Source organism: Varanus komodoensis, unplaced genomic scaffold (assembly GCF_004798865.1).
Source record: "Varanus komodoensis strain SLA01 unplaced genomic scaffold, ASM479886v1 scaffold1, whole genome shotgun sequence".
Classification (NCBI taxonomy): Eukaryota; Metazoa; Chordata; class Lepidosauria; order Squamata; family Varanidae; genus Varanus; species Varanus komodoensis.
Window position 1 is genome coordinate 125,438,780 of NW_025335268.1, and position 22,958 is coordinate 125,461,737.

General features: G+C 40.7%; 1 protein-coding gene and 1 long non-coding RNA gene across 8 annotated transcripts in view; one reads left to right on the forward strand and one right to left on the reverse strand.

The window, feature by feature from the left end:
- Positions 1-1,034: 1,034 nt before the first annotated feature.
- On the reverse strand, positions 1,035-5,743 carry LOC123030587. The gene is made up of 3 exons (XR_006416127.1): positions 5,378-5,743; positions 4,406-4,549; positions 1,035-2,517 (listed from the first exon to the last, which is right to left on the reverse strand). It is a non-coding gene; the product is annotated as an uncharacterized LOC123030587 (long non-coding RNA).
- Positions 5,744-5,841: 98 nt separating this feature from the next.
- The window catches only part of ANKS1A (ankyrin repeat and sterile alpha motif domain containing 1A), a 163,092-nt gene continuing 145,975 nt past the window's right edge, over positions 5,842-22,958 (forward strand). For 5 of the 7 annotated variants that reach the window (XM_044444690.1, XM_044444699.1, XM_044444657.1 and 2 more), the window contains exon 1: positions 5,842-6,108. In XM_044444690.1, the coding sequence (XP_044300625.1) occupies positions 5,909-6,108 (200 nt within the window). In that variant the 5' untranslated portion in view covers positions 5,842-5,908. The remainder of the gene's footprint in view (positions 6,109-22,958) is intronic. The other 2 variants (XM_044444708.1, XM_044444716.1) reach the window with 1 other exon arrangement.

The following is a 22,958-nucleotide window of genomic DNA, read 5'->3' on the forward strand; positions in this document are numbered from 1 at the left end:
TGTAACCTAAACAAGCTTGTGTTCACCCGCTTCAGGACTTTGGTGAACATTAATCAGTGCTTGCCTCACACTCTGGGAATATGGGATGTTATGATCAGCATTTGCTATGATACACTAGATGTTTAAGCCAGAACAGTAAATTTGCCATTGTCATCTTTAACATATCATCTACAGCCTGATATAAGAATCCAACTGAGAGCACCAAAAATTTGTTCTATGCAGCGGGCAAGTTTGTGAGTACAGCAAGTGTACACTGAGTCAAGATGGGAAAGTGAAGGTATATGCTTAGAAATGGAGCTTCAGGGCAAAAACACTCATACATAGTCACAAGAACCATTAGTCCTAAGAACTACTATATTTTTATGCACTCAAGGTGTGTATGGACACAGTGGAAACAATGATTCTATTAAAACATCTTCAATTGTCTTAAATTTATTTCCTGTCTTCATCTTCAGAGATAAATGACAAAAAAAATCCACTGTTGTTAAGAATATCACTGAATATATATTCTTTTTATAACTCATACTAACTCTAACAATGTTATCAATATTGAACCTGTATCATTCAGTATTCTAGTTATGTGTTGGAGGGAAAGAGCATGAGTTCCACCACTACTTTAAAAACTATCAGCGCATAGGATAAAGGTACCCAGCAAATTAATCACATGTGGCCTGCCACACAGAGATAGTGTGCAGTTTGCATGCCATCATCTCCAATTTATGGTTCAAAGAATACTTTCCTGGTAACAATTAGATAACCTCCTCCCATCTTTACACTGCTGCTGCAAGCCATACAAAAACACAAAAGCCATAGATTTGCAAACCAGCTGCCCATAGGAAACCAACAAACAGAGCATGACTGCAATAGCACCCTTTTGCCCACGTTCCCTAGCAACTGGTATTCCTAGGCATACTGGCTTTGATACCAGAGATGCTGCTAGGACCATAGACTTATCCTCCATGAATTGGTCCAATTCCCTTACATCAATCCAGATTGGTGGCCAGCACTACATCTTGTGGAAGTGAATTCCATAGTTTCATTGTGTGCTGTGTGAAGTCTTTCCATTTATCTGTTTTGTAATTTTGTACATCTTTATCAGTCTATCCTTGTGCTCCACTTTTCTGAGTTAAATAGACTCTGATGTTGTCACATATTCTTGCAAAGGAGTTACTCCAGTTCCATGATCATTTCAGTTGACCCTTCCTGCATCTTTCCCAGCTCTACAGTATCCTTTTTATGGTGCAGCAACCAGAACTGTATACAGTATTTTATATGTAGTTGTATTAACATTTCTTATAATGGCAGTATGATATTAGCAGTTTTATTCTCAGTTCCTTTTCTAATTATTGCCAACATGGAATTTGCCTTTCTCACAACAGTTGCACATTGGGTTGACATTTTCATTGAGCTGTCCATCATAATCTCAAGATCTCTTTCTTCGTCAGTCACCACTAGCTTAGATCCCATCAGTTTAAAGATAGGATTTTCTTCCCGAATGAACAGCACCTTACACTTGCTTACCCAAAATTGCACTTGCTATTTGGTTGTCCATTCTTCCAGTTTTGGATTTCCTTACAATTACATTTGGGTTTAACCATCCTAAATAGTTCAATGCCATCCCCAAACTTGACAACTTTGCTGTTTACTCCTAATTGTAGATCGTGTATGAATTAGTTGAAAACCATACAGAGTATAGAACCCTGTGGAATCCCAATGTTTACATCCTTCTACTGGGAGAATTTACCATTTATTCCTCCTTTCTGTTTTCTGTTCACTTACTGATCTATTAGATGACTTCTCCTTTTACTTCCTGACTAATACATTTGGTCAGAAGTCTTTGGTAAGAGATTTTGTCAAAATCCTTTTTGAAGTCCAAATAAACAATAAATACCAGATCACCCATCTCCACATGTTTATCAATATTTTTGAAGAAATTTAAAAGGCTAGAGACAGAGCTTACCTTTTCAGCAAGGCCTGTTCTTCTATATGCTTAATACTTTTATTTTTAATACTGCTTTCATCCAATTTACCTGGAACACATATTAAGCTAACCAGCTTGTAATTTCCTAAATCTCCCCTAGGGTACCATTTTAAATTGGTGTTATATTGTCCAGTCCTCTGGTACAGAGGCTGATTTCAGAGACATGTTACGTGCTTTTGTTAGAGGATTAGCAATTTCGTATTTGAGTTAAGAACTTTAGAAAGGATACTAAGGTAATTTATTAATGTTACTGGGCACATTAATTTATTAATGTTCTATTTGTCAGTAAAGCTGAGAACTTCATCTCTTGTCAACAGTATCTGTTTCAATTCCACAGAATCCCTCCTGAAAACCTCATTTCAGGCACAGTTGCATGTTCTCTATCTTCTGCAGTGAAGACAAAGGAAAATAATTCATTCAGCTTCTTCTAATCTCCTTATCCTCTTTTGACTTGTCATCCAACAGTCTAACAATATGAGTTATCGTCCATGTTGCATATTTGACAGTTGGGGATCCATTTCGGAAGTCCACTGTTCCTATAAAAGAAGGATAGGCAGTCTCCAGGTCTTATATTCACAATGTAAGGGAACATATGCATGTCTGGGAATAGAGGAAGAAATTGGAGGGAAAATGTGGTAGGTTTCATGCCTAAGTGTGCTTGTCTATGTGGCACTGACAACTTCTACTGGCAGCAGCTCTCTAATAACATTTCAGACAGAGGTCTTTTTCAGTCCTAGTCCTGTGACCTTTTTAACTAGAGAAACCAGACAGAGAACCTTGAACATTAAAAGTATTTTTTTTTTACTCTGTTACATTGGTCATCATAAGACACAGAGGCAGTGAAGCTATCTACCAGTTGTTTAATTCAACTACAATGTTTAATATGTCACATTCAGTGGATCACAGTCCACAGTGACTGTTTCTAACAGAAGCAGGTTTTTCCATTTTCCCCCAATGTATGAGCCATTGTGCCTAGAAAGAGACGGACAGACTGGACAGTGCAATGAATGTATATACCTATTTATTCATTTTTAAAAAATGAATAAATCCTGTCTAAGTTCTAAGTGACTCTCAAGATGAGTTCTAAGTGACTCTCAAGGAAATAACAAATATCCCTCCAGAAAATGAAAGAAAAACAGCAGCTGAAAGACACATTAGAAAATAGCATTTAGAAATGTTTGAAATATCTAAGAAGAGATTGAATAAAACAGTAAGTAAAAATTATCAATTGGAGGTTTTCCCTAAAAGGAAGGGCTTCACCAGCTTCTAGATTAACAAGGAAGTGAACCAGGCTTCACTTGGAAGGGAGTTTCAGAACCTAGCACTAGAGTTAGTCCCCTTTTTATATAGGTAAGTGTACACTGGTCCTTGTGGAACCTTTTGGGACCTCAGAATTGGCTGGGAAGGAATGCAACACACTTCACGTTTACGTACAGCCATTCATACAGCACACATTCTCACACACACAGGATCACTGTGGAGGAAGAGATCTTCCCCTCTCCTCCCATCCAATACCAGTGGAAGAAAGATTAGTTTCCTTGCTGATTTCTGTGGAGGTAGAAGAGGCTCTAACCTTTTCTTCTCAGTGACCCTAATGAAGACTGTGCTAAGGAAGGTGTGTGGGAACTGCTTTTCCAACAGCCTGACAAACAGCTGTTTGGATTATCTCAGCAGATAGGAAGACTCAAATAGGAGAAAATGGCCTTTCAAATGATCTAGTCTTGAACTATTCACAGCTTTAAAGGTCTTAAACCAACACTTAAGATAGTACTTGGAAACAACCTGGAAACTTGTGCAGCAGTTTCGGCAAGGAAGACATATGCTTCCTGTGAGCAATTCTTGGGCCAATTAAGTTTCTGAATATTTTTCTAAGACAGCTATATGTAGGGGCACTGCAATAATCCATATGATTATGGATTATTGTGATGTGATATGTTTTCAAGGCCAGATGCAGAAGAGCCTCCAAGTTGTAAGGCTGTGTTTTCAAGAGGAATACTATTCCATTTAATATAGGTTGAAGCTAAATTTCTTGATCAACTCTACCCAGCAAGAATATTTTGCCTTGTCTGAATCCAATTTCAATTATATCTAGTCCACTCTCCAGGCAAAGTTTTGGAACCTTCAGGTCCAACAATTGCTCTGAATATCTGGGATGCCCTGCCTCCTTATTCCTTGGCTCCAGAATAAAATACACAACTGAGAGTAATTCAGTGGTACCTTGGCTCACAAACTTCATCCATTCCATGACTCTGGTTGTGACCCAAATTGGTTGTGACCCAAGTCAAATTTCCCCATAAGATTCAATGTAAATAAGGTTAATCCATTCTGTAGCTATTTTTTTAATCAGAAAAATTTGAAACAAAGTGACAAAGAACAGCAAAGTAACAAAGTACTGTACAGTACAGTACAGTGAAGAACACTAACCTAGGTGCGGGGGAGGTTATTGTTCATTAGGACATTGTGGAGATCTCTCAGGGGTTTCCTCTCTTCTTTGTCTCTTAGTTGCAGGGTCATTGTTGGTGAAAAATCTATCTATAGTCACTTTTTTTTCCTGCACTGCATAACGCTCTGGAAATGAGAGACCATGTTATCGTTCATAAGATACAACACTCTGTATGTTACAGTTATGTTGGGGTGGTGCTTCTCAAAGAAATCCTGGCACTCATTCCATTTTTTCATAATGGATTGTATCACATCACTGCTAACCACCTCCCTGTCTTGCTCTTCCTCAGTGGAATCCTCCTCAGGAAGTGCCTTCTGCTGCTCACTCCGGAGTTCAGCAAGTTCTTCTGTCGTCAGCTCCTCTATGTCTTCCCTGTACGAACACAACTGCAACTGTGGCCATCTACCCACTCGAGGGGGTGGGGGTGGGGAGATGGCCATGATCGTGCTGGTTGGGAGGGGGAATGGCCAAGATTGCGTCCGTCTTTCCTGCAGGAGCGCACCCGTGATCACACACGTTTTCCCTGCACAGACGCAACTGTGATTGTGGCCATCTCCCCACTCGTGACCCAATTTGGTTGTGAACCAAGGCGTTCGTGAGCCGAGGCACCACTGTATATACGCTGGTTCAGTTAGAGGTGGGCAGCTTGTTGCTCTCCAGATGTTTTGGCTTACAATTCCCATCCTACCTAACCATTCGGTATGCTGGCTAAGGCAGATGGGAGCTGTACACCAAAACATCTAGAACACAAATTGCCCACTGCAGGTGCTTCACATGTTACAAAATTCTTACAAAGAATGTGGAATACACTGGGAAACCGCAGGTCGATCGTTACAGATGTGTTGTGGGTACACACAAGCACTGGCCTGCAAAGGGGAGGGGGCTGCGTCCACCCAAAGGCAGCTTCCCAGCACGTCCAAAAACGCGGGCGGGGGGGGGGGGGCACGAAATACCTTCGTGTTCAACTGTCACACGTTAAACAAGTTTCCCTACGGATTCCTGGTTGAAAGAATTAAGTTCTTTGTCTGAAACAACTCTCCAGCGATCTGCACGTGAGATCTTCCTCAAGCCCTTTCTTCTTCAACGGACGATGTTAAAATCTGCTTTTCTATAATGCGCCTTTTTGCACAGAGAAACCTAAACTGGGAGTGGCTCCTTCATGATCTTCCAGGTGGTCCAATGTGGCAGCGGGAACGTGCTGCACTATTCCCGCGGGAAACGCCGCAAGCAGCCCGCCGCCTACTCCTTTACCTCGCCTTACCTCATCTTTACAGGCAACAACCGCTGCCAGGACACGCGCGTAAGGAGACTACCGTCTCCCCCTGCCTGCCTTCGGTGGCGGGCGGGGGCAGTCTTTACTCCGTGAAGGGTGTGGCCTTTCTGGCCCCGCCCCGGAAGGACGCGCCGGCCGGGCTGAGGCAGCGGCGGCTGCTGAAGACGCGAAGTGGAGGCTGGGGGTTGGTTTCCCGGGCCGGGCCCGGGCCATGGGGAAGGAGCAGGAGCTTCTGGAGGCCGCGCGCACCGGGAACCTGGCCACCGTGGAGAAGCTGCTCTCAGGGAAGCGTCTCAGCTCAGGCTTCGGCTCCGGCGGCGGCTCCGGGTCCTCCGGCGGCGGTGGCGGCGGCGGCAGCGGAGGCAGCGGAGGAGGTGGTAGCAGCGGCCACCCGCTTTCCAGCCTGCTCAGGTAGGTGCTTGCCAGGGGTGTGGCTCGCCGAGCTGTAAAGGCGGCGAGACTGGCTGTGGGAACCTGTACCAGGCGGCTGTTTTGCCGTGAAGGCGGCTGGGGGTGTGTCTCGGTGACTGGCGGGTGCCGTGAGGTGCGGTGGTTCGTGGAAAGGAACCTCCGCCTCCCAAAGGCTCGTATGGACATCCAGCGAAGTAGCCGCCGTCCATGTATTTAAATTAAAGGGCTGTGGGTAGAGTGCTGTGTCGGTGGGTGTGCTTCCCTGGCGGAGTGTTACGTGCATGTGCGTTGAAGAAACTAGGGCTTAAGGTGGCTTCGGGGCTGTAAAAGTGGCTATTTCTGGGGTTCTTTAAAGAACGTGGCTTTCAGCAGGTAGATTGCAGGCCTTGTGATAAGGACCAGATGCTTTGGGTGGAAGGGTGTGTAAACTCTGTTTAGGGAAACACTGAAGAAAGCATTTGAAACTGATGTATTTGAGGGGGTGGTTTATAAAGGTTGACATGGAGAGGTTCAATGTGCAGTCTTTGTTAATGAACTGTAATTGTTTAGCCAAGTCTCATATCAGTTTCTGTTCTCCCTGATAACACCTTACAGTAGTCTTCTAGGCTGCTGTGTTCCAGATGTTTTGGACTTTCAACTCCCTTCAGCCTGTGCTATCATGGCCAGTATTTATGTTGTAACCTTTGAGTTGTATTTCAAAACATCTGGGGGGTACCAGCTTGGGGAAGGCCACCTTAGAATCTTATTCTTCAATTGTAGAGTTGAGTCCAGAGCTAAGATTTTTTAAATTTTAATGCATTTGAATTGCATATAAAACAATACATCATGTTAAAAGCACAACATTTAGACAGGTTAATGATTGGGAATAGTCTGGGTAAACTTTTAATAACAGCTGAAAGCACATGATCATCTGTGCCAGATATATTGCAGAGGGGAGGTCTTTTCAGAGGAATAGCAGTACCATGGCAAAGGCCCATTGCTACCATATGGCATGGTCAGGAAGGCCTCCTTGAAAGATCACAGTAGTCTCACAAATCCATAAAGGGGGAGGCATTTTTTTTTCAGGTAACCTGGTCCTGTGTTCAAGGTTTGAGTTACATCAGTGGTACCATTTTCTCTCCTTTACTGGTGATATATAAAAAAAAAACAGAGCACTAAGCACAGAACAAGAGAGCAGATCATGCTGTGTTGCTCAAAAAGATGTTGAATGAACAGGTAGAAAGCTGCAGAGTGAGGAAGTGAGGCATAGGCAGCAACTATTGCTTTCCTAGTCCAGTCCTTGCTGCTGAGAACTGTATGGACTCAGTGGCTACTCCTGCAAGGGCAGGTGATTGCTTACCCATCCTATTTCTCTACAATATTCTGTTTGTTTGTGCATCCTATTTCTTTGGGTGATGCAACAGGAGGAATTGGACTTAGCCATCCTTAGCAAAGAAGCAAACAAAGGTGGTGGATCTCTAGAAGCAGAAATGACTTGCTTGCTTGAATTTTGCCCTTGGAAAGTCCTCTGGCAAGTTAGGCCCACTCCTCACCACCATACTTAGAGTCAGAGAGCATATAAGCAAGTGTGAGGATGAGCTGACTGCTGCCCTTGTGACCAGCCCTCTGTACTGCACTGTCCAGAGGGAGGTGGCAATGGGGAGAGGCTCTTGCTTATTCTCCGGGTAGCATAGTGTGATACCCAGAGGGATGAGTAAAAGAGAGAAGCTAGGAATAGTTCTTCCTTTTCTTAAATGCACTCTTCCCTAACACACCTAGAACTGGCAAAGCTTAGAGGAATCATAGCTGGTGGTGGCAGATCTTGGGGTCATCCTGGCTGGAGAGTCTCCTCCCCTGTTTTTTTCCAGCCTCTGCTGAAAGGGGAAGGGGAAAGAGGAGAGATTGCTATGAACTGTTGATTGTTTACTTTTCATGCAATTGTCTACTTTTTTTCAAAATTAAAGTGGCAGTGTTTAGCTTTTTTAAAAAAGTTTGTGTATACTGTTTTCCAATTCTGCTGTTGCCAGACCTTGTGGTTTGCCTTTGCTCCTGACTTCAAATGGCTAAAGGGATGTTTAATGCCACAAGCTTTAATTGGTACATTATCTGTTTCAAAAAGCTGGTGGTGTGAGTTGTGATATCTCTTTCTTGCTCTGGTTAGGGCAAAAGAAATATGACATTTCCTTAACTCCAGGATCTCTTTGTTTGTTGCAGTTAGTTGCAGGAGCCCACATTTTGCTCTTTGTGTGTAATGCTTTGATCATTTTTAGTCTGCCTTCCTGAACTTCTTGGGTAGTGTCAGTGTTCCAAGGTGAATTTGATTGGCTGATAGGCAGTGAAATGAATGAGGAAGCATTATTTAGCCTTAACATGCATATTTTGTACAAGAACAGGAAAAGTACCTTTGTTAAAACTAACTTGTATAAACTCAAAGTAATATATAAGCATTGCAAGTTCACTAGTTAAGCAGGTAGGGTGGGAGAATGTAGCAAGGCATCAGTCTGCAGTTTATATCAAATGCAAAGGAATTATAGATTCATTTTGCACATTACGTTAGAATTGTTTGATTGGGTTAACGTTAGAGTTACTTTTCCATTTGAAAGTACAGAGGCAAGCATTTGTGTGTTGGTTTCTATCATTAATTTAAATGAGCTAGTCCATTAGAAAAGCACCTTACAGAGAAAGTAAGACAGTATTTTTAGTTGTGCCAACCAAAATGTCAAAGTGCAAACTTTTGAATTCGCTAGAACTCTTCTTCAGGTTGGATGTTAAACACAGTGGGGAGATAGAAAAGAAAGACGTGTTGTACATGTGGAGGCTCTAGTTTGTAGCAGCTTCCAGAAGGAATGCAGAAGGCATTTTACAGATTTAAATCTTCCTGTTTTTAAATCTTCCAGAAGTGCTAGAGAGAACAGTGACTATTTTTACATAATGTATATGCTATACTTTCAGCATTAATATATGTTCCCAAAACAGCTAACAAAGTAGGAAGATAGAAATAATAAAAATAAACAATATTTTTCTGAAGAAATAAAGCACTCAAATTAACAAACTAAAACAGCCCATTCAAATAGTAAAATCAAAGCCACCTTCAGTTAAAAATGCTAATGTTATCAGTTCTTAAATCTTGAAAAACAAAAAAGATTTTCCCTGATGCTTAAATGATGGTAATGAGAGTGTCAGGTGGACTTCCCTGGGGAAGGCATTTCTAAGGCAAGGAACCATAATTGAAAAGCACTCTTTTCAGTCACCACCAGCCATACATCAGACAACAGGACACCCTAGAAAAAGTCTCCAATGATCTCAGTGGATGGGTGAATTGATTCAAGAGAAGGCAACTGAACAGGTATTGGAACCAAAGCCATATAGGGATTTAAATATTACATTTGAATTATGCTGGAAACACTATGGAAAGTCAATTGTTTAAATACCAACAAGATAATATGTCTTCATTGGTTTATCTGGTTTACCTAGTTCCTTTTAGCATTGTAACTGCAGTCTTGGGGGCCTGATGGTATCTGAACTGTCTTCAAAGGCAGCCCCACATAAAGTGTGTTGCAGCAATCCAAATTAGAAGTAACCTGGGTATGGATAATTGGGGCAAGGCTCTTTATGTCCAGGTCAAGAGGGTTCATAGTTCATTTGTCAACCCCAACTGAGGGAAGACACATTGGCTACTGCACTTAATTGAGCATCAGGTGATAAAGATGGAACTCATAACAACCCCAGATTGCACATCTGATCTCACAGGAGATAGCATAGCACCCTCTAAAATAGACTGAGTACCACTTTCTTAGGCAGACAAACTTCCTACCAGCAGCACCTCCATTGTTACAGAATTGAAATTTAGTTTGGCTTTTGTCCAGTAAGTTACCTCTCCCAAACATCAGAGCACCAGCATTCTTCTGTTTCACTTGACTCAGCTGGAAAAGTTAGAGCTGCATGTCTTCACTGTGTAAGTGACAGCTAATTTCATATCAGCTGACCTTTTTCAGTGGCTTCATGTAAATAATACAGGGAACAGAATGAATCCCTTTGGGACTCCATAATGTAAATGTCATGGGCTAGAAGTAAAATCCTTCCCCTCAAAACCATTTTCTAGGATTGTCTCTTCAACTAGAAACAGAGCCATATAAACAGTGCTTTCTTCCCCCCAGCCTAGGCACCATGGTTGATGGAACTGATCAGCACCAAAAGATCCAGTGGAATCAGGTTGTTTATCAAAAGAACAAATAGCTGTTTGTGAGCTTTCGAAGTGAGACTGGCCATTATCGCTCCCAGTATGCCTTATTGCAGTCCAAGATACTTTTACAGATAAAGTGTAAGAGTGCAGAATGATTTCCCAGTTCTCATAGGGCTGCTAGAGTATGGACTGAGGCTTCAGTTATACTCAAAAGTTTTCTCCTGTTATATATATTTTTTGTATAAACTTCAATACGAAAGAGAGTTCTTGCCAATTCATATGTACTTGTTCCTACATGTGCACATGCATGTGTGTTAGGCTGTTGCTTATGAAAATGGTTACTTGTACTCTTTATTTAAACTGCGAATGCATCTTTTTGCATTTCACTGTAGTCGTCTCTGTATAACTTGAGTGTGCAAATTACTCATTTTCTGATCTGGATTGGAAAGTATGACAACTTTTTTCCTACCTATTGTAGTAGATCAATGCTTGGCATTAAGTTACAGTGCCAGCTATAAAAATATTTAATCTTTAATTCAAACTTGCCTACAAGTAGATTATTGTGGCTGCACTCATGAAATAGTTGGTTCCTATATTGGTTGCAATACAATATGTTTTGCTCAAATATATGCATTGCATGGTTCCAACTGCTGTTTCCGCTTCATTGATTCTCATTAAAGCAGATTTTTAAGTGCTCTGATGTTCCTATTTCTGTATTTTCTAAAAAAGCAATTGTCTGAAAGTCTTAAAGATACTTCTCCACCTATGACTTTCCTAGGTTTCCAATACCCCTAAGCAGGTTTCTGATCATCCTGTGATGTAATCTCCAGTCCTACAAACATTTAATGTGAGTAAATCATTGAACCCATTAGGAAAGCTTGTGTGCATTTGAACTTCAATGCATGCTTTTTGGAATTAAAGCTTGTGACTTGGCATGTGGGCACATCCTGTTTGGAAGCATGGTTTGAATATATGGAAGGTAGTAATTGCTTGAAGTTATTGACTGAAAATGTATCTGTTTCTGAGAGGATTAAAGTTTTAGTGTTTCAGAGTCTGGCATGGTTACTACAGCTAGAGAATTACCTTGCTGAATTTCCTAATGTAGGCTTGGAGGATTCTAAATAGAATACTTCTGTAACATGTGATATACAAGCAGTAGGGCTTTTATAAATGTACACTTGCTGCAAAATGACAGATTGCTGTTAGGAAAATGCTAAGAACTATCCAAAATTCATACTGATTTTTAAAAATGAATGGCAATTATTGCTGGAGGAAAGGAAGAGTTTTCAATTTGTCATTGTGAGTCTAAAAGCTTTTCTTGAATGGTGAGAGTCAGAGTCTTTAATGAGAGTTATTAGAGAATTGTGGGAGTGTCTTTATGATTTTTACGATTGTAAAGATTTCATTATTCTCTAATGCACAGGAGGTATGTGACTGTTTATCCATTTTCTTTACTTAAGATAGGATAAGAGCTTCCAGACCTCAGGGCTTTGGAGGATATGCATGCATAACCACTGTGCAATTCTCTTTCCATGCTAAGCTCTATTTTTCCTGTAGCATGTGCTATTAACTTTGGTTCCTGTTGAAAATGTCCGTTTACTATAGTAATTGGTTAACTTCTTTTATATTTTACAGTCCAGGGGCATCTTTGGACTTCTCCCATCTCCTCTTCTTTAGAGAGCATAGCAGAGCTAGAAGTGCTATTGAAGTTAACATTGCTCTGATATAGAACATTATCAATAAAATAAGGAATTGCAGTAAAATGAATTGCAATTGTTGAATTTGATTAAAGAAGGGACAAAGTAGCTTAACTTTAAGTAGTTAGGAAATTGACCAATGTAGGTTACACATAATTGTGAGCAGTGAGATGCCTTAAATACCTTTGTGTAACTCTTATGGGCTTCCTAAGTTCAGTGTGCCCAAATGAAAGCAAGGAGGCACCATGGGGACTCATAAGTTAAACTGAAACTTGGCAGTGTGCTGAGAAGGAAATATTAGGTGTAAGAATGCAAGTGGGATACATAGGATCAGCATTCTCTCCTCTATAAATACTGCAACTTATTTGTACAGATTTGTGTAATAATTAATACTTTGTTACTGGAAAATTCTTCATAAAATGCACACTTCCAAAAATATAGTAAGACACTGTGTTAAGCTACGTATGAGGAAGCTCTACAATATTAGATTTCTATTTTATCCCCTTGCCCTCACCTTATCCTTACAACAAGCTGATGAAGTGGGTTGGCTTGAGTGACTGACTCAAGACTACTTTCATGGCTGAACTTAGGTGGTAGAAGTGCTGAATTGATGCCTGAATGTGGTAATGCTTTGGATGAATTCCAGTAAGATGAAAATTCTGTAAATTGGTTGCTTGTTAAGGATCAAGTTCATATTTTGGGGATGTTCATAGATCCAAATTTGTCTTAAGAGCCCCATGTTGCTAGAACAGGATAGAGCATAGGGACTGGTGTCTCAGCTATAATCTCCCATGGACAGGAAAAGCTTTCTGTCCTGGCAACTTATTATGGTTCTAATTTCTCTGAGAGGCTAAAGCATTCATAAACTCAAGCCACCCTGGTCAAGATGATGAGAGTTGTACTCCAAAATATCTGAAGGGACACCTGGTTGCCTGCTCTATTTGGGTATTTGCTCAGTAGACAAGACTGCAAGTGAGTTCCTGTGCTAACAGGCTACTTGACTCATTCTAGTACATGGGTCCTCAAACTACAGCCTGCGGGCCAGATCCGGCCCACCATGCCCATTTAACCACCGTGCCCCAGAGGTTTTGCACTCGCCGTGCGCGGCTTGCTCGGAGAAAACTGTCTCCTTGCGAGCAAGCCGCTGCCTCACCCCACAGGCCGCCCTGCTCGCTGCGCACCCCCTGCCCCTGCTTCGCATGTGCGCGTGCACCCTGCTCCCTCACCAGCCCGCCCACCCCCACCGGCACCGCCTTGGCGGCCTGCACGCACCACCAGCACCTTTCAACTGGCCCCCTGTTGAAAAGGTTAGAGGACCCCTGTTCTAGTATAACACCGTTGGCTTATTCTGATGTTTGTACCAGTGAGTGTATGAAGCTACCTTATACTGATTTAGACCATTACTCCAGCTCAGTGTTTTCTACACTGGTATTGGCTGTCCATAGTGTCAGAGAGGGGCATTTCTCTGTCCTACCTGGGGATTGAAGCTGCCAGGAATTGATCTTACCTTCTACTTACAGTATTTGTTCTCTACCCCTTAACTTCAGATGCTCCCTCTTCCTTCCCTCTTATCCACAATACATCTTTGTTTTTAAATGGAATATGTGTGTATCTGGTCCACAAAGCTTAAATCTATACTGCTATCTCAATTCTGCTTAAATATTAAGGAAAATTCCTAAGTGCTTCTTGTTTTTATAGACTTATTTTGAAACCCTAATATTGCTAGAATTGGTTTTGCAACTACTTGGACATTTTCTTTAATATAATGGAAAAATCAGAAAAAGGCCATTTTAAGCATATAATAAGTAGAATCAATTACTGTATTTTTCCATCTATAAGATGCCCCCATAGGGGGTGTAGGATGCCCCCCAATTTTCCTACCAATCTCTGAGCGAGCAAGCTGCTGCCGTGAGGGTGCACCACCTCACCACCACCCCCGCGCACCACCTCGCCCCCCCACGCTTGCTGCCCCCTTGCCACCCCCCCCGCTCACTGCCTTGATGTTCCCCCACGCGTGCACACAATTGCGCCAGTCTCCCCCCCCGAGTGTGCCCAAGATCGCACCAGTCTCCCCGCCCCCCCCGAGTGCACCTGTGGTTCTCCTCTAGGCCCCCCATGTATAAGACACACCTCCATTTTTAGGTAAATGTTTTAAAGAAAAAGTTGCGTCTTATAAATGGAAAAATATGGTACTAATGATGGAATGCTTAGGAATTTATCAAAATCAAACTGCCAAGTAGAAGAAATACTATGACTTTTAAATGATGTATGGAGAAAGGCTATTCATATGGCTTTGGAAATGGAACAACGGAGTTATCTATCCTTTTCAATGCTAAGAGTTCACATGGGGTTCCTACATATAAAAATTTGAATCATTCAGACAGCATTCAGCTATCTTTGTTTTTGTGCCCCTTGCTACCACCTATAACTCCCATTCTACCCCTTGCTCCTGGCAGTGCTTCCAGTTCTTATCACAATGCTATAACATCTGCCTTGTTTTTAATCTTGAAACCCCAGAGAAGCAGTCCAGTTAATTTCATGTTGATGTTTCCAGCAAAATACAATATACTATGTGTTTTATAGTGGTTACATGTGTGTAAGGTAACTTCTGCTATGCATATGTCTCTTCATCTCTCCTCTTGTACACCCCACAGATTTCTTCCTTCCAGTTTCCTTCCAAAATTGCTCTTCAAAGATTAGAAGGGGCTTCTAAACTCAGATCTAGGAATCAGAACTATCCTGTGACTCCCAGTTGCTATCTAGAGGCCATAGGATTGCTCCCTCCAGCTAAAAGCTAACAGAACTGTATTTGGACAGATTACTTTGATTTCATAGAGGGGTCATTTGTCAGTGAGAGATGTCCTAGACCAGGGATCCTCAAACTTTTTAAACAGGGGGCCAATTTCACTGTCCCTCAGACTGTTGGAGGGTCAGACTATAGTTTGAAAAAACATGAACAAATTTCTATGCACACTGCACATTAAAAATTAATTAAAAGTTAATTAAAATTCAAAATAATAAAATAAAAATGTTTGCTCCGCTCGCTTGGGCTACAGCAGAAGCTCAAGATGATGCTGTACCACCTGCCGAAAGGGAGAGCATGACATGAGGGGGAGCCATGAGGGTGCGCTTGCCTTGGTCGAGGCCTTTCCAGCTCCTTGCTGCCGCCCTGCTTCCAAGCTGGAGGAGGGTCCCCTTGCAGGCGCTTGCCTGGCTCTGGGAGGGGGAGTGGCAAGCCGGAGAGGCGAGTGTGCGGCAGCTCCCCTGGCCTGGAGAGGGCCATGAGGAGGGAGGTAATGGCTGTTTTCCGAGGCGAGGGGAGGCGAGGGATGGGGCTGCGGCTGGCCGAGCAGGGTGCTTCCTGCCTCTCCCCGCTGTGGGGGGAAGAAGCATGGCAGCCGCTCGACGGCAGTGGCATGCCCAGAGAAGGCTGCAGCGGAGGAGCGGAGCTGCGGCCCCACTCTACCTCAGCCTGTCTGCCCCCAGGGTTGGCAAGGCGGCCATGGCTTGGCCTGCAGCCTGGGGACGTGACTCACATAGTTAAAAATAGATTTGGAAAGTTATATTTTTCTTACCTTCTATCCTTTTTTAGTGTCTTCATCTCTCTCTCTCTCTCTTTTGCCCTCCTCTCTTTTGTATTCCCGCTCTGTATTCCGTGCAATGGGAGGAAGAGCTGGTGCATGCTCAGTTGAGGGGAGCTGTTACAATTTGGTGCATCCGCTGGCTCTCTGCTAGTCTCCAAAATTAAAAGAGTTTCAGAGAACGCATGTGCTGGCTCAGAGCTTTCAGACTCGCTCGGAGATCGTTTTCTCTGAACGAGTCCAAAAACTCTGAGGCAGGCTGGGTAAATGAGTATGGTGGGCCAGATCCTGCCCATGGGCTGTAGTTTGAGGACCCATGTCCTAGACCTTCCATTTGTACTAATTCCTTGGGCATGACCAACATGACATGACTCACTTGGGAAAATAATAAAATCATACTTGGCTGCTAAGCTTGATATGTACAGTGGGAATATTGCCTTAATATTAATTAATTTAATATGAACGTTCAATCACTGGTTAGTGTGAGAATGCTAAATGTATGTAATACATGTTTAATATATAATATGCAGGAGACAGGCTACATCTCATTCTTCATAGGTATTTAATCCAAAGGTGAAATCTAAAAAAAAAGACTTTATGCATGATTTACAGATTTTGCACTTTTAGTTCTTGAATTTTTCAGTAATACTTAAAAAAATCAATATAGTAAGGATCTTAAGAGAATTCTTGAACCTTCTGAGTTAAAAGTGTTAAACGTAAAGCCCCAAAATGAGTATTTTATATTGTTGGCTCTTTTGTTTTATACAATTAAGGTGTTCTTTTCAGTGAATGCCACTCAACATTGATAGCTCTCATGCTTAATAATTTTACCAAGGTGATATGGTATCAAAAATAAAAAAGGCTGATTTGTTTAGCTACTGCAGATGGTAATTTTAGACCTTTAACGCAAGCTAATTATGCACTTGAACATTTCCTTTTGAAAAATTAATATGGTGCCTTTTCCATTTTTAAAGAATGAAACAAGTATTTTTTTATATTTTAAATACATTTAGAATCCTGTTCTCCTCAGCTGGCTGTAATAGAATAAACAGATGAGTTCTCTTCCAGATTAGAACAAATCTACTGTGAAAACAGAGGACTGACTTCAGTAGCATTTTCTTTGGCACAAGGAATACTCAGTAGTCTAAGTGAGACTTGCCTGACAAATTGAAAGGGATGGAAGCTCCGGAGGTGTCTCCAATGGGGCTGGGGCTTTCTCTTGTGTGGAAGTGTGGGTTGTAGAACTCAGTGGCCAAGCTCCAAAACTGCCAAAATCCTTCTTTCCCATGACATAGTATTGTAAAGATGTATGTGGTGCTATACCATAGTAAACGCTTTGAAAACGTATGGTCTTGCAAAACATGACCTTATTACAACTGAACAAAAAGCATGATGTGGGCTAGATTAAATTAAGGGGCTTGCTAAAATGCCAAGAGGCAGCTAGAAATTGGGAGAAAAAATGATTTGGGGTACTAACATAGTTTCCTCATTACTTCCTTCAAAAAGTAATGCTTAGAAGAAAATTGTCAGCATTTTAGCATATCTAAATAAAAGTCTGGATTCATGAACTACATGCATGTTCCCAGTTTAACGAATTAGTGCTTTTAAGCCTTAATGTGGGTGGAGTGTGTCACTTCTGCTTTCTTAATGAAAAGTGTGTTGCAAAATTGTAAAGTGGTAAGTAGGGAAATGATCTTGCATTCTCCTAAAATAAACTCCAGTTGACTTATCTTAAAATATCCCCAGCTGAAGTAGTATTATATTGGTCAACATTTCTTCTAAAGTATTCCTTGAAATTGATCTACATGTTTAGCAAAAACACATGATAGAATCCTTTTGGGATTTTACCACTTGAGAGTGCAAATTGCAAGTTGCATTTTTTTAAATACAACATTAAAACTTGCTGCACATAAAATTTTGCACATCTGGAGGCAGAGCTGCAGTAGGCTATGTTCTGGAGTGTTTATTTTCAGAAATATTACAATGTGCTTTTGCATGGAGAAGTAGTGTGAAGAAGGATGATGCATTGAATGTGTAGGGTATACTATTTCATAGTTACTGATATGAGTTGACTGTAAGCCTGCTTCATAGAACAAAGAGAAGTCAATGATGTTCCAAGAAATGGCTTATGAATTTTTTTTTTAAATAACATGTGTATTCTATCTTGTTAACAAGTTAAAAAGTCAAACAATCAGAATAAAATCAACATAGTCCAAACTAAGTATTTTAAGCCAGGAACAGTGAAATGGTATTTATTTATTTAATTTTTATACTGCCCAGTAGCCAAAGATATCACAGCAAAACTAGAACACAGTCTTTTAAAAATGGGGAAAATAAAAACAGCCTTCACCTGGTACTAAAAAGATAGCATTTTTGCAAGCTGAATTTCTTGCAAAAGGTGCTTCCGTTGTTGGGACTGATGGAAAGGCCTATTCCATTGTAGCCAACCACCATATCTCATTTGATTGTGGCATCCTTTGTAATCCTAGGTAAATATAAGAGGAAGTAAACTTTAATCTAACCTGACAGCAAGTCATTTAGGACTTTAAAGGTTAAAACCAGCACTTATGCCCAGAAATGAATGGGCAGGTGAAGATGGAAAAATATTGGCATGATATCAGGATGTCAAGGCATAGTTAGTAATCTTGCAGCCATAATTGGACCAGCAGATTTGTTTGGCTATTTTCAAAGGCAGCCTCACATAACTCTACATTGTAATCCAAATGGGAAATTACTGGAGAATGTGTAATTTAACAAAATCATATAGCATTTATTCAATTCCTGTCAGAATCGTATGGTGATCCAGCACAATGGAAACAGTTCCCATGGTGATTACCATTGCCCATCAAACTTATAAATGGTGAGCAATAATATTGGCTTAGTCTGATTTGTAAAATAATACTGGTTTGATACTCAGATGAACTTGGAAAAATTATGCAAATGTGATAATACAGTCCTTTTGTTTAAAATTTTGGCTTCCAAGTTGGGTATTCTTTCACTTTCATATTTCAGATACTGTTCTTTACATATAGTTTTGCTGATCATAATTATACCTGGAGTCCATAATAACCAATAACTATACTGAGAGTCCTCACCAGTGCTTTCCTGTGTTTATCTCATTCTTAAAAATGTGTTGGCTTAAATTTCCGTACTGTAAAAGCTTTTGAAACTCTCTGGTGATTAAGCTGCCGAATCAGCATCACAGGGCCATCTTTTTTTGTTTTCTGGAAGGATTTATTTACACACTGCTTTCCATTTCTTCTAAAATAAATAGCTAGTGTTTAAGGCCATGACATCTGGTTGCAGGTTAAGAAAATTTTGCATGAACAGGGAAAAAACTGAGATAACTCCATTTAATGTGTTCTGATGTTTGAAGGCAATACATCTTCAATATTAAAGTCCTATTCATCTGCCCACTTGTGATGAGTTTTCGCTATATCTTGGTTAGACCATGCAAAGCATTCATTGTCAAATCAATGAATATCTGTTTTATGAGGGTCAACTGTCTTGGTTTGTTATAGCAAAAAGAACAGATTCCAGAACTGCCACTGCATCCCTGCTTAATCAGTTCGTAATCTGTTGCGCAATGGGACATACTTGTACAACAAAAAGCTAATGATTCAAATGGAACTCTGGAAACAAGTGGAAACACTTGTTTTCCAGATTGAAATAGACCAGCAGAATGCCCTTCTTCAAGCTCCACTGTCCTACTCCATTCCCGAAATAAAAATTTCTTCAGGTTTCCAGTTCTGCTGGTAGGGTTAGACACTGTCCAAAAAGTCTTGTGGCACCTTGAAAATGTTTTGCAGAGTAAGGTTATTTTTTTGGGAAGTAAAGTTCATTCTATCATATCCATGAAATAAAACATCCAGGGCTACAATAATGTAGACAGTGATGTCAGAGGAAAATACAGTGCAGGAAATAAAGTCAGTGAGAATTACCTTAATAGTGGCCATTCAGAAATTCATCTTAAAGTTGCCATTCTTGAATAAAAGAATGTCTAAGGCACCTATAACTCAATGTAGCTTTTCTTACAGCTGAACACTACATTCCATAAAAGCTTATGCTATCAGGTTTTAATCTTTGAGGTTTCAGAAGACTCTTTGATCTTGCATTCACTTAATAAAACTGATAAGACTCAAAAAAGCTTCAAAACAAGATCTCTCTTACTAACTTAGTCGAAATGTCTTGCTGTCATATGCACTGCTGAAAGTCAGGGAAAGCATTTGAACCATTCCATTTTGAACCATTGTGCATTCCCCAACACCTTTTTGTTCACTTCTTTTCCTTTGCAGTCAAATGGATTATACTTACATAACCTTACCTATTTAGAATATTTGTATTATGCTTTTTCAGGTTTGCTCAGTGTGGTCCACAATAACACAAATACATTGAGTTACAGTTATAAAATTGTTGAAGGCTGCCTTGTTTCTGATTGCTCTTTTTCAAACTGAACAATTCCATTGTCAAAACTTAAAGTCAATATAGCAAGAATTCTCTGTGTATAAGTACAGTATTGCCTCTTGCTGGAAGATGAAGTCTGAAAGGACACAAATTAGGCAAGAAGGACAAAACCGTTGGCCTGCAAGTGTTTTAGAGCTATGCAGGGACTGTTAAAATGTTTCATAGTATTTAATCCTTCCTTTAATCCTCTCCTTCCAGAGATCTCAGTGTTTAATCCTCGTAACAGCCTGAGATAGGTTAAGCTAATGGAGAATAATTTGTTCAAGACTTCAGTAAACCTAGGGAGCTCATCTTATACCAGATCACACTAATTGTCCAGCTAGCCCAGTGTTGAAGTATCATTATTAGTGGCAATGACTCGCCAGGCAAAGTTCTTTCCTATCATTTGTTACCTGATCCTTTTAACTGGATATGTCAGGGAATGAACCTGCCATGTGGTGGGTGTAAAACATGCTTGACTGCTATAAATAAATAAACTTATAAAAATATCTAATGAGGGGGGGAAGGGCATAAATACAGCTATCTAGTAGAGTGGATTACACATTTTAGATGATAATATAATTACATTAGCAGAGGGCAGGCAGGCCAGCATCTGTATGCTGCCCCTCTAGTTGGCTAGCCTTTCTCTCCTGATGCTGTGTTATGGTGTCAAGGATCATCCCAGCCTCAAATGGCTTCTGTTTCATGCCTCCTCCAGGTGCTTACAGACTGTTGCCATTCACAAAGTCCAACTGAATACCTTTCCCACCTCTTCCATCTTGAAATCTGGAGGCCCTGTTTCCCAGGGCTGCTGCTCCTTCTCCCCCTCTGAAGAGTCTAGGTCTCCCTCACCTTGAAACACATGTTAAGAACAACAGCCTATTTTATTCCCAGAAATCTTCCCAGTGCTGTATAGTAATTTTCATACACACACTCCATTCTCAGAGTGTCCGTAACTCTTGATATGTATACAACCCATTCAGTTCTAAAAGAATTCGTAAGAATTGCACTTTGTGGCCTAAACATCAGAAACAAATCTCTAGTTGGCCCAGAGTTTTTCAGGGTTCACTGGTGTCAGTGCTGCAATGTTTGGAAATTGGTTCCAAAGTTTTAAATGGTTTAAACCATTTTTAAATGGTTACTCTACTAATGCTTTTCTTGCTTCATCAGTAAGATGTTACTCTGCTTCACACTTCCTTGATATAATATTGTTCAGATGTTTTGGATTGCAGTGGCCTGCTTGCCTGATGTCCGGGCTGATTGGGTCTGATTTGGTGGGCACAAGGCTGGAGGAAGCTGCTGTGCATATTTAAGATTAATCATTCCCTCTGTAATAGGTTTTCCCAGTCTTTTTGGGCCCATGGGCACATTTGAGAATTTGGGGAACTGTTGTGGATACCAGCATAGAATGCCTAATTAGTGAACCACCACTTTGGCATCTGCCTTTTGTATATGTGGATTTTATATAGCATTTCATTCAACAAAAACTTGTGCTGCATATGTGTGGGATACCACAGCTTTTCTTCCATAAAGAACTATTCTGCTATTTGCTGGTGTTGCAATAAAAGTATTTTTAATGTATGTGTTGGCAATGTATGATTGCTTCTTTTTGTAAGGTCATTACACAGATACCTCTAATATTCACTGGTGTATGTGCTCTTTTAAATTATTTACCTGCCTGGTGGAAATTAACAAATGGAATGGACTTCTGGAAGTAGTTTACCTGGTGCCATATTTACAGTCTTTTCTATGTCAGGCAAAAACAGTCCTCTTCTTCAGACATTTGAACCACTGATTTTATGTTAGGATGGTATTTATTCTCTGCATGCATTTAACAGCTAAAAAACTAATATTACAAAGCTGGAAAACTAAACATTCACTGCTACAACTGGGCAGCTATCTGAGAGGGATGGTTTAACTTGGTATCCTGCACTGAGCACAGGGGGTTGGACCCAATGGCCTTCTGATCCCTTTCAAGTCTACTATTCTGTGATTCCTATAATGCAGTTGATTGAGGATCTAACAGTGTTTTCAGTATATAAACAGGTGACATATAGATGCCAACTTCAGATGGCTACTTACTTGGATATTTCATCTGTTTTTGTTGAAACCTTTGTAATTGCTAAAAAGTAGTATGCATTTCATACAAATGCATGGGCATATATTTAACCAAAAAATATATTTTGGGGTTCCCTGGGTTTCACATTGGGGGCCCCTTTGTAGGTGCTGGCTTGGATACTCTTATTCTCTTTATGAGACAAATGTAGATTCTTAGAATAACCAAAGTGGCACCAACAACACAAAGTAGAGGTTTGTGCAGACTTGGAGAAAAACAATTTAAGGGAGGAGAATGTAAGGTGAGATGTGGACAGAACAGTCTAGTTGGGACCGAGCATCTTCAATTACCACAGAATACAGAATTTTGGGGTTGGGAGTGGAATGGAGTTTACTGGAGGAATGGCTGACTGATCAGGATACTGTAAAAGAGTAGTTTACACTGGTAACACTTAAGACGGAAAACTGTTTTAGGTTTCACTTTAACAGCTTGTTTCTGTTGTGATTAATGATAACCTCTCACCCAGTTGGTATTCCACACCCTATGTGGCAAACAACTGTTAAGTAGGGCAGACCTTGCTTGATTATGAGAAATGCCCAGGGCACTAGATGTGCAGTAATACCTTCCCTTGTGTAATACTTACCCCTGCTTTTTGATCTGGCAGCCATATCAGTGGGACACAAACTCTGTACAATTCTGGAACTTAAATTTGGAAGCATCCTAAATAAGTCCAGGAAGTAGAGAAAGATGTAGAATTTCCTTTATAACTCTCCAGAGACAACAGTTGTTCTTTAAGAAGAGAATAAAAATCCCAGCAACTTCAGTGAGATACAGACTCCCAATTTTTAAAATGGGTCTTAGTGACAGGTGTTTGGGTTCAACTAGACATTTATCAAAATATTTTATGATCC